General features: G+C 37.5%; 2 protein-coding genes across 2 annotated transcripts; both read right to left on the bottom strand.

Annotated features, from left to right (window-relative positions):
* Positions 1-919: 919 nt before the first annotated feature.
* Positions 920-4,536, bottom strand: LOC142178612 (uncharacterized). The gene is made up of 4 exons (XM_075248476.1): positions 3,489-4,536; positions 2,687-3,413; positions 1,649-1,949; positions 920-1,522 (listed from the first exon to the last, which is right to left on the bottom strand). The coding sequence occupies exons 1-4, from the start codon at positions 4,534-4,536 to the stop codon at positions 920-922; spliced, it is 2,679 nt and encodes an 892-aa protein (XP_075104577.1).
* Positions 4,537-5,187: 651 nt separating this feature from the next.
* On the bottom strand, positions 5,188-12,188 carry LOC107789523 (receptor-like protein EIX1). The gene is made up of 6 exons (XM_075248477.1): positions 12,136-12,188; positions 11,199-11,250; positions 10,395-10,979; positions 7,735-8,493; positions 6,379-7,275; positions 5,188-5,370 (listed from the first exon to the last, which is right to left on the bottom strand). The coding sequence occupies exons 1-6, from the start codon at positions 12,186-12,188 to the stop codon at positions 5,188-5,190; spliced, it is 2,529 nt and encodes an 842-aa protein (XP_075104578.1).

The following is a 12,188-nucleotide window of genomic DNA, read 5'->3' on the forward strand; positions in this document are numbered from 1 at the left end:
GATTTGATTGAAACCTTGCACATAAACCCACATTGAATACAATAGCTAGCCTGCTGGCAGTGAGGTAGAGGAGTGATCCAATAATGCCTCGATACATTGTTTGATTTACATGAGAGCCAGATTCATCCATGTCTAGCTTAGAAGCAGTGGCAATGAGGGTGTCAATCACCTTTGATGCTTCCATATCAAACCTCTTCAAAAGCTCCTTGATATATTTCCGCTAACTAATACAAGTTCCCTTCGTGGACTGGTTCACTTGAATACCCAAGAAAACGTTCAGCTCCCCCATCATGCTCATCTCAAACTCACTTCCCATGAGTTTTGCAAATTCCTAACAAAGTGAGTCAGATGTTGCCCCGAAGATAATATCATCAACATATACCTGAACAATGAGCAGGTTCCTTCCTTGTTTCTTCCGAAACAGAGTGTTGTCAATTTTTCCTCTTGTAAAGCCATTTTCTAAGAGAAACTTTGATAACCTTTCATACCAAGCTCGAGGAGCTTGCTTCAAATCATACAGTGTCTTGTCCAATTTGAACACATATTCCAGATGTTTATGACATTCAAAACCTGGAGGTTGCTTAACATAGACTTCTTCCTTTAGAAAACCATTTAGAAATGCACTTTTGACATCCATTTGGAACAAGGTGAATTCCATATGTGATGCAAAGGCAATGAGAATTCTGATGGCTTCTATACGAGCAACTAGAGCGAAAGTCTCATCATAATCAATCCCTTCCTCCTGATTGTAACCTTGGACAACTAGCCTTGCCTTATTCCTTGTAGTGTTTCCATTCTCATCAAGCTTGTTCCTAAATACCCATCTGGTTCCTATGATGGTTCTATCTGAGGGTCTAGGTACCAGGTGCCATACTTTGTTCCTTTCAAATTGATGCAGCTCCTCCTGCATAGCTGTGATCTAGTCTGCATCCTTCAAGACTTCCTTAATATTTTTGGGTTCTATTTGGGAGAGGAAGGTTGAGAAGGCAAGTGAATTTCTGGCTTTTGATCTAGTTTGGACTCCAGAATCAAGGGGGGTTATTATATTATCGAGAGGATGAGAGCTTTTGTGTTTCCAATTTGGAACCTGAATCTCATTAATGGAGGAACTAGGTAATCCTGAATGGTTCCCTTGAATTCCTCTTTCGGCTGCCTGTGGGGTACTTTGAACTGTATCAGCTACTCTTTCTTCAGCTTCAGTGGTTGTGATGTGTGTACCTGGTTCCTCTTGAGTTGGAGAGGAAGAGGTTGCATTGTATTCAATTGTCTCCTTCATTTGACTCATCATATTTGCCTTTCCATTTTCCATGTCGGTGATATCTCCTAGAACCAGCAGTGGCTCACTGTCATGATCATCCTTGTTGCTCTTCTCACCAGATGGAAGTGTCTCGTTGAAGATTACATGAACACTTTCTTCTACATACTGAGTCCTTTTATTGTAAATCTTGTAAGCTTTTCTTTGAGAGGAATACCCCAGAAAAATTCCTTCATCACTTTTGGCGTCAAATTTTCCAAGCTGATCCTTTCCATTGTTGAGAACATAGCATTTGCACCCAAACGTTCTTAGGTGAGTCAGCTTGGGCTTCCTTCCATTGAGAAGTTCATAGGGAGTTTTGTTCAGGAAGGATCTGATCATGCACCTGTTCACCAAGTAGCAGGTTGTATTTATGGCTTCTGCCCAGAAGTTTTTGGCTATCCCACTATCAATAAGCATTGTTCTAGCCATATCTTCAAGGGTTCTGTTCTTCCTTTCTACAACTCCATTTTGCTGTGGAGTTCTTGGAGCTGAGAAGTTGTGGGTGATGCCATTTTCACTGCAGAATTCATCAAACTTGGCATTGTCAAATTCTGTTCCATGATCGGATCTGATGCAAGCCACTTTTGATTCCATCTTTACTTGGATTTTCTTGACAAAGGCTGCAAACACTTCGAAGGTCTCATCCTTGGTTCTGAGAAACAATGTCCAAGTGAATCATCATGTGAAATCCTCATTCAAGCCATAACTCTGCATCATCATCAACTGCTTTCAAGCAGCTCATATCACCACTTTGTAGGGACTCGAAATCAGCAACGTAGATGTTCTTGTATCTTTTGGCCACTAGTACCACTTCACCAGTTACCAGATTAGTAACTGTGTACACCTTTGACAAAAACTCTACCTTTTTTTCTTTATCACAGATTTGAGAAACACTCAAGAGACTATACTTCAGACCTTTTACATAGTACACGTTTTCAATTGAGTGTGAGAGAGACTTTCCAACTTTTCCAACACCAAGAATGTACCCCTTTTTTCCATTTTCAAAGGATACATTCCCTCCTTGCAGGGCTTTTAGTGAAAGGAAGTCCATGGTATTCCCAGTCGTATGCTTAGAGCATCCACTGTCCATAATCCATTATTGACTGCTTTCTTTCACTGTTCCCTGCACAGATAAATCAAGGGTTAGACTTAGGAACCCAAACAAGTTTGGGTCCCTTGTAATGAGAAAAGGGATGAATGAGAGCTCTTCTAGTCCATGCAGGCAACATGCATTTTTTGTGAGTGGCACCTGGTCCTCTTCCAGTAGTTACTTTTTCAACAAAAACTTGGTATTTCTGAACAGACTGGACTCTGGCTTGGCAATTTTCCTTGAAATGCCCATTGTTCCCACAGTGGGTACAAAACCAGTTATCAGGTACAGTGACGTACTTGCTATGAGAGTTATATGGAACGTTCTCCCTTTGGAACCCTATTCCCTGCATGTGTCCACCATTATTAAAGTACATGGTAGTAATAGCATCTGGGGACCAGGTCCACTTAAAAGATTTCTCAAGATCATTTTTTACTTTCTCCAATTCTGCTTGAAGCTGCCTATTTTTCTCAAGCTCAGCACACAGACTAGTTTTCACATTATTCAGCTCATTTTCAAGTTTAATATGTGCCTCACTAGCTACTTCCTTCCCATTTTCAGAATTTCCAGGCCTATATTTTGCTTTAAGTCCCTCAATTGTTTGCTCTAGGTCTACGATTACCACTAAGAGATCATCTCTTTCTTGCTCAGTAATGGCAGCTTTCTCCACTAAGGCATTCTTTTCTTTACTAAAGTTCTCTGTGGTTTCTTTCAAGTCAACTACAACTACCATTAAATCATCTCTTTCATGTTCTACACTAGCAATTTTTTCTGTTAGAACCTCCTTCTCATTTTTCAGATTTTCTATAGTTTCCTTCAGGTCAACTACACAAACCACCAAGTCATCTCTAGTCTGCTCCGCATCTCCTAACTCTATGGTCAAGGCATCCTTATCACTCACAAGACTATGATATGCATCAATCAAAACATTAGCTAATGACATGAGTTTCTTGGGAGAGTAGGACTTCAGATTCCTCTGAACATCCCTAAAGTTTACCTCATCATTGTCATCATCTTCATCATCGTCTGACTGAGCCATCAAAGCAAATATTCAGTCATATTCATTTGCTTCATTTTCAACTGCCATCATGGAACTATCACCTGCATCATTTTCTTCTTTTGATTCACTAGAGGAATCTCCCCATGCTGCAAGAGCTTGCTTCATAACATTGTCAGCTACGTTTTTCCTTTTGAAGCATTTGTCAGGAACTGGGTTCCTCTTGGCTGCTTTATCACAGTTGTGCTTGAAATGCTCTTGCTTCAAAAGAGGACAATCCTTGATGAAATGCCCTGGATTTCCACATTTATGACAGAGGTAATAATTCTTTGGTTTGCTGGAACTGCCTCTCTTTGGTATACCTCCATTTCTTCGAACCATTTTCTGAAACCTTCTGGTAAGGTATGCCATGTCACTATCCTCCTCACTCGAATCATTGTTTTCAGCTTTGAGTACCAGGTTCTTCTCATTCTTTGGTTCTCTTATTTCACTGTCCTTCTTTCTCTTCATCTCGTAGGTTTTCAGATTCTCAACTAGCTCGTCCATAGTCAGTGTCTGCAGATCCTTGGCTTCAGTGATAGCATTCACCTTACTTTCCCAGGAGCTGGATAAAACGCTAAGAACTTTCCTCACGAGCTTGTTCCTAGGAATAATTTCTCCAAGAGAGTGTAGCTCATTTATAATGGAAGTGAATCGAGTATGCATGCCTTGAATGGATTCATCATCCTTCATTATAAAGAGCTCATACTCAGTGGTGAGCATATCGATCTTGGACTGCTTTACATGAGTAGTTTCTTCATGTGCCGTTTGTAAAGCTTCCCATATCTCCTTGGTAGACTGACGAGATGAAATCCTGTTAAATTCATCAGGTCCTATACCACATACCAAAAAAAATTTGGCGCGAAAGTTCTTCTCTACAGCTTTCCTGTCAGCGTCATTGTACTCCTTCCTGGTTTTCGGCACCACTACAGCAGGTTCTCCTACCTTCTTTATTGGGACATATGGACCATCACAAATAACATCCCATAACTCGGAGTCTTCTGCCATTATGAAGTCATGCATTCGATTCTTCCACCACCCATAGTATTGGTCGTTGAATCTTGGGGGCCTGTAAGTTGATTGTCCTTCCTCGAAGTTTGGTGGAGCAGCCATAGTGAGGATCCTCTCTAGGTGTTAACCTTTTAGAAAGAATCTGCTCTGATACCAATTGATAGAATGTATGAGTCCACCAAACTGTACAGAGAACTGGTCCTATAACAGTTCCCACATAACTAACTAATCTAACAGTAAGTAAATGACACGAGAGATTTTTACGTGGAAAAATCCTTGCTCAAGGGGATAAAAAAATCATGACCTACACTGGTAGGATTTCAACTTCACTACTGAGCAATCTTTAGATTATAACCTATTGCAACCTAGGAATTAAACTCTTAATTCCTCACTAACTTACAATACACCTATTACAAGCCACTTTGTAATACACCTATTACAAAGACTTCAACTCATGACTAACTCTAGTCACGACACAAGCTCTACAGGTTTGTGGTTTTTGAGGTTCCTAATTTAAGCTTCTAGATAAGCAAAGTAGGAATTACAATAAATAACCAATACAAAGATACAACTCAACTAAGGACATACAAAAGACTTATTATGGAACTGGTCCGTAGTAGTGTTGCACTTTGTTCTTGATGCACTTGTGACTTCAATGCTGGATAATCAGATCTTGAGTGCTTTTTTTTAATATCACAAGTGTTCAAGTGATGTTTTGTTGTAATGCTTCTTGTTAATATCCTTTGAATGACATCACTTAGATGATGTAAACACTTGGGTTGGTAAAAAGCCCTTCCCAATGGGAAGTGACTGTTGCACTGTTTCTGCATTGTAGTATGTACAGTGCAGGTAGTCACTTTCTAGCTGTAGAGTTGACTTCGTACTGCTGTCAGGGAAGCTCCAAGGGATCAGGTCCCTGAGTTGGTTCTTTTCTATCTGAAGTCATACAGCTCACATTAGCTTAAGTCTATGGATGGATAAATATACCAAGTGTACATCAGGTCCTTTATCTGGTTCTTGACAATAAGTTTGTTAGATCATCAAAACATAAATCTAAGATACTTTAAACCCATCAACAAGTATTTCAATGTACCAAATACGGGCAATCAATTTTTAGTAGGGGAATTTCACCCCTTGTGAACTAATTTAAAAAATTACTATTTATTTATAAAAAAATAAAATAAGACGAACACTTACTAACTCACCTGAAAATCGATACAATGAAAATAGATTTGTCACAATTGAATTTTGTTTTCAGCTTGTTTGGATGGTTGTTACACATCGTTTCATAACGTATCATATTGTATTGTATTGTACTGTATCGTTTGATGAATACAATATTTGAATAGATTGTATCGTTTGTTGTTGTTTCATGATATCACACACCAACTATATGAAGAATAAACTTACAATATTATAAAGAAAACTTATGATACGGGGTAAATTTATTATACAAAAAGGTAGGGTAAATGATAAAATAAAATTATTTAACAATAATCAAGGGTGAGATGAGAGAAAAAGACAAGATAATGACGCAATCACACCAAATCGATCGTTACATAAAGTGGCACATTTCATTGTTACGTAACGACGAATTTAACGATACGATATAATAAAATTTAAGTAACAATCAAAATAAACATCGTATTTAAAGTAACAATACGATACAATACAACGGGTAACAACCATCCAAACAAGCTAATTGTCACTATGAAAATATAATAGTGAGGTTGAAAGTTGGCATGCATGTTTAAGATATATCTTAATTAGAACAATTCTAAAAATTTAAATTGCTACAAGATCGAGAGTTGGAAGAAAGTTTTTATTTTGGATTCGGAAGAGAGTTTTCGTACTTTAACTTAGATTGAAAAAATGCAGTGAAAGAGAATGGGAGGCAAAAGGAAAAAGAAAATGAAAAAGGTGTTTAGCTATTTTTGGCCAAACCTGCACGATTTTCCTTAATAGAAATCGGCAAAGCATTGGAAAATGCGCGACACGCCATGATCTCGTGGCGTACAAAGTGTAGAGCACACCTAGGAAGCCAACACAGAAACCAAGTCCAATTCCATCATAAAACCATAACTTATAAGATATATGTTCACCATCTTGGTCATCACCTTGAGGTGTTTGTTCATTTACATGATCAAATAATCCATTGATTTCATTGCAACTTTCCTTGATCAAGTTTCCACAAAGGCCAGGATTACCAACATAAAAAGATTGATCATCCAAAGATTGGAGTTGATTTCCAGTTGGAATCGGACCGGATAAATTATTATAAGACAAGTTTATGTAACTCAAAAAATTCAAAGAAGCCAAACTTTGAAGAATTGCACCAGAAAGATTGTTATGACACAAATCAAGTGATTTCAGTTGCTTTAAATTACCTAGCTTCTTTGGTATGCTCCCGTTGAGATTATTTCTTGACAAATTCAAGCTTTGCAAGGATATCAATTTTGTTAACTCCTCAGGGATCCCTCCTACAAGGTTATTTTTGGAGAGATCCAAAATTCTAAGTAATAAAATCTGTTCACCAACATACTCAAGAGGTCTTCCTTTCATAAAGCTTTCAACTCTCTGTCCAAAAACATAACCAGGCCAAACTAAAGAACCAGGAATCATGCAAGACAAATTGCCAAAACAAAGAGGAATATTTCCATCCAATTTATTTCCAGCAAGATTTAACCAACATAGAGAAGAGAGTTGGCATAATTCTAAGGGGATAGCACCATAGAATTGATTCGAATTTAGCCTCAGGAGTTCCAACTTCTGCAGCTTCTCCCCAATCCATGCAGGAAAAGCATCCTTCAATTTATTTTCTCCTAAGTCTAGTCTTTGTAACTATGTCAAATTTTGCAGTGCCAAAAGAAGCTTTCCTTGTAACTTATTCTTTTGCAAATGCAAAAAGCTCAGTGGCAAAACACCTAAAGAACTTGGGATATCACCTTCAAAACTATTACCAGCCAGGTTTAAATGTGTCAATTCATCCAAGTTACTCAAGCATAAAGGGATTCATCCGGATAACAGATTCTTGGAAAGATCATTAGCTTTCAAAAGCTGAGCATCACACAAAACGCTTATACCACCGACTAATTAGTTACCGGAGAGATCCAAGGTTGTCATGAACAATGTTATATTGCTCAACCAATTCGGGATCATATCACTGATGTTAGCACCAGACATAATCAAAGTCTCAAGAATTGACTGTGTGTGTAGCCATTAGGGAAACTGAGGCCCTACTTTTACTGATGCCATCCCGATCTCTTTGAGTTGAAAAGGTGGATATCAGTTGGAACTCACACTCAAAACCAAGTTTTTAGACAGGTGCAGTTTCTTCAATTTACTTAGTTTGGCAAAGTGGAGTTCTGAAACTATACCAGTGAATAAGTTGTTAGAGACATCTAGTTCTTCAAGATTTGATAACTGTCCAATACTTGAAGAGATGCTCCCATTCAACTTGTTGTTTGCTATCCTTAAGAACTTCAAATTGGTCAGCCTGTCCAGTGAAAATGGAATTCCACCATATAATAAGCTATTAGAAATGTCAATAATTTCAAGATTCTTGTGCACTGTTAGTCCTTCAGGAAAGAAGTCACTGAATTTTGTATTTTCTAGGTATAACTCCTTCAACCGATTTTCGGGATAACTAGATGGATCTCTTATAAAAGTCGGAAGCAGTCCACTGATTTTATTGTATGACAAATCAAGCACACTTAATCGACAAAAAGTGCTTGTTAAGGCCTCATGAGTTGGCCCTTGTAACTCATTGGAACCCAATATTAGGACCGAAAGAGAAGTCAGATTTGTAAAAAAATGAAGATTAGAAAGGTGGAGGCCATACAATGACAAATCCAAATAAACCAAGTTGTTCAACTTACTCAATGACCTTAGCAATGAATCACCAAATTTGTTAGCAGAAACATCTAACACCCTTAGTGAACTAAGCTGCTCAAGTATACTGGTTGGACCTTCAAATATATTTTGAGCAAGATTAAGATTCTTGAGGCTTGTAAGATTAGAAAACCATGGAGGGATAAAGGTGGGTGTCACACCCCTTTTCTACCCCCAAAAGAGATATGAGGTGGATTAAATGGTTTTTTCAATTAAAGTGACAAAATTGAGTATGGATTATTTTATTTACAGAGTCGCCATTTGGAATTGATTTTTGGGTGTTCCAAGTCACCTTTTATTTGAATCCCTAATCAAAGGAAGATTTGACTCTTTTATTATTGGTCTGCGAAAATAAAGTCCGGGTAAGGAATTCTGTTGACCGGGGAGAAGGTGTAAGGCATTCCCCGAGTCCCGTGGTTCTAGCACGGTCGCTTTATTGACTACATTTGACTTATATTATTTTTTGAATAAACTGTGATTTATTGGTTTCTATGTTTTATCTATCCGCTTTTAAAATATGGAATTTTTTTGAAGCGAATCACGTGTGTGAATTCGTTTTGTTTATTGTGCCAAAATCATGTCACGCGTACGTGTACACAATTAATAGCATTTTTATTATATTAAGATTGTTTTGGTCAAAGTTGCGCGAACACATACTTCGATTTTAATTTTAAAAATCACAATTATGTCGCGCGAACGTATACATAATCGCGATAAACTAAATTAAAAGCGCGCCTAAAGCAACTATAACGATGTTCATTATTCTTCCTAAATTTTGAGATTATTATGAGGCCATGACTTATGAATCAAATATTATTGTGGGAGAGATAGTATGTGATTGTGATATTATTGGATTGGACAAAGTCTATTTTGGACCATACTACTTTAAATCATAACTTAAGTGTAAGGTCCAACAATTTCCAATTTTAGAATCACTTCTCCATGGCCTACAAATCTTTATCTATGGCCCAATTCTAGTTTCAATCCATTTAGAAACTGAATCATGCTAAATTTCATACTCACAATCATAACTTACTCATACTAGGAGACAAAATTAAAGCAACCAACTTCTCATACTAAACTCAAGCAAGAAACGAGAATATGATGTTTACTAACACAAAAATATTTACTGTATTGAAACAAATTAGCTAGATTCAAAACGCTACAAAACTCATGTCGCGCAAACAACAACCTTCCAACGCATTAGGCAGCCAAACGACACAGATAAAATAAAATAAGTGAGCAATTCAAGATCAGTGTGCCCAAGCAGAAATCAGTAACTTGCAATTAAAGCAAGTATTATAAACATTTGAAATCATTAAAAAGAGACTAGATAAGGCTAAAAATGAACCTCAAAGCCTTCCAATATATTGATAAGGGAACTTGTACAGCAAATCGCTTATTAAGTGAATGGAATGTGAAACCAACACCGTCGACCTCGAACGGAACCTCACCGGCAACCTCAAAGCTCGGCCGAAACTTTTAGAGAAGTGGCTGATTTTGAGCTAGAGTTTGGTGTATTTTTACTGGTTTTTGGGCATGCTTTGAGACTATTTCAAGATGGTTTTAAGAGCTGGTGTATGAAGGGGTTTAGAGGGTGTTAAGCTGTTGCGTTTTGGAAGTTTCATGTGGCTTTTTGGGCTGGTTCGGGGTCAATTTTCAGCTCGTTTTTGGAGCGTGTTTTGAGGTCGTTTTGGGGTGAATTTTGAGCTCCGATTTAGCTAATCCTTGCTGAGTTTTGGGGTGTTTTAATGGCTGAAGTTTCAGTTGGTTTTCATGGTTATTGAGTGAGGAAGATGAAGTTGTTTTGAGGTTGTTTTTGAGCAAGAAGATGGACAGCAGCTGCTGCGTTTTCTCTTTCTTTTTTCAGATCTCCTCCCCCTTTTTGTGTGTTATGTGTGTCTTTTTAATAGCTGAAAATGGGTATGGGGTTTATGATAGGGGACAAGCATGGAGGACAAGGAGCGGGGAAGAGTGAAATGGGGAACAAAGTGTGGGGAGACAAGCATGGGGGACAAGAGAAAGTGGAGTGGGGAATATTCAAGCACGGTAAAAAATTAGGTGCTCACAGTGGATTTGCTGGAGATCATTATTCTTCCAATAATGTTCTTTCGGATGTTAAGAGAATTAAGAGATGTGAAATTAACTTGTGAGAAAGAAGGCAAAGTTTTGAGTTCACAACCTTCTAAGTTCAATGAAAGCAATGAAGGAAGCATGTTAATTGATTTCCAAAGATCTTTAGCATCTTCAAGTTTCAATTGAGAAAGATCTAAACTTTTCAAAGAAGAAAGCCTAGATATCCAACTAAAACTATCTATCTTGAAATCATTTCCTGGTCCTACAACAAATTCACAACCTCCACCAAGATAGAGATGTTCTAATCTTGACAAATTTCCAAGATTATGTGGAATATGTCCACGAAAACCAGAACATGAAAGATTAAGGTATCTCAAGTTTTTCAAAGATCCAAAAAAGGATGGAATTTGGACACCTAAGAAGTAATTGTGACTCAAGTCTAAGTAACTCAAGTGCTTCAATTTAAGCAAAGAAGGATTTAACTCGCCTTTTAAGAAATTTTTCATGTGATTAATCAAGATCTTTTTTGGAGCTTCAACAGTTTTTTCTAAAAGGTACTTCTTGTTACAAAGATCAAGCTTCACAACATTGCCAGTTTTCTCATCACAACCAACTCCGTCCCATTAATCTGTGCCACCAATAACAAACCCGACCCGCTATAACCCACCCGCAATATACAAAAAAAACCTGCCCTCTCCTTATTTTATAAAATCCGTATTAATCTGTGCCTCTTAACATCTAATCACGTGAAATTAAGTAATTATGGTAGAAATGAGCATAGTAGGAAAATAAATTACCAGATATTGCTGAGAACGAGCTGAATATGTACAATGAATAGAACCAGAAAACCTGTAAGGGACAAGGATATAGACAAACTAGACCATAACAAGCTGATTACAGAGATGTTACCGAACAATTATTACTAATAATTTAGTCAAAAAGATATCAGATGGAGCATGTAATTCAATTGCTATTACTCACTAATTAGCTGAATTTCAGGAGAAAATGCATCCCAATTTTGTTTGTTACACCAAAAATCCAAACCACAAGCATTTTAAGTTACAGAAATGGAAAATGCTAAAGTTACCACCTTTAATGGTATATTTAATATGTAAAATAATTTTCATTCCACAAGCACCCAAATTTGTACGGCTAGGGGAAAAAGAATATCGGGACGGGTTTTTTACTGGTGGGTTTTTACAATTTGTTTGGGTATTATTTAGGGATTTCACGTGGTCCAGAAAATAAACAAATAAAATACCACATTAGGGATTTGGCAACGGAAAGTTGGAGAAATTAGGCCAAGTGACGCTTGAAGTGATACAGGCATAAATAACAACAACAACAACAACAACAACAACAATCCAGTAAAATTTTACTAATGGGGTCTGGAGAGGGTAGTGTATACGCAGACCTTATCCCTACCCGATGGAGTAGAGAGGCTGTTTCTGAAAGACCTTCGACTCAAGAAAACAAAAATACAAAAGGACAAAAGATGATAATACTAGTATCACCACAACAATCACAGAAAAAATAGGAACACCATGGAATGCAGAAGAAAGATGCAAAGCAAAAGCGATAGCTAGTAAATAGGATATACACTGAAAAACGAAGTAGTAAAACACAACATTGTCACTAGCTATCTTAGACAAAAACCTTACCTGGCTAGTCCCACAATGGTACGAAGTAAGTCAAGACTCAACTACATCCTAACCTACGACTCTAATACTCGACCTCCACATCTTCTTATCAAGTGTCATATCCTCGGAAATCTGGAGTCTCGCCAT

Source organism: Nicotiana tabacum, chromosome 24 (assembly GCF_000715075.1).
Source record: "Nicotiana tabacum cultivar K326 chromosome 24, ASM71507v2, whole genome shotgun sequence".
Classification (NCBI taxonomy): Eukaryota; Viridiplantae; Streptophyta; class Magnoliopsida; order Solanales; family Solanaceae; genus Nicotiana; species Nicotiana tabacum.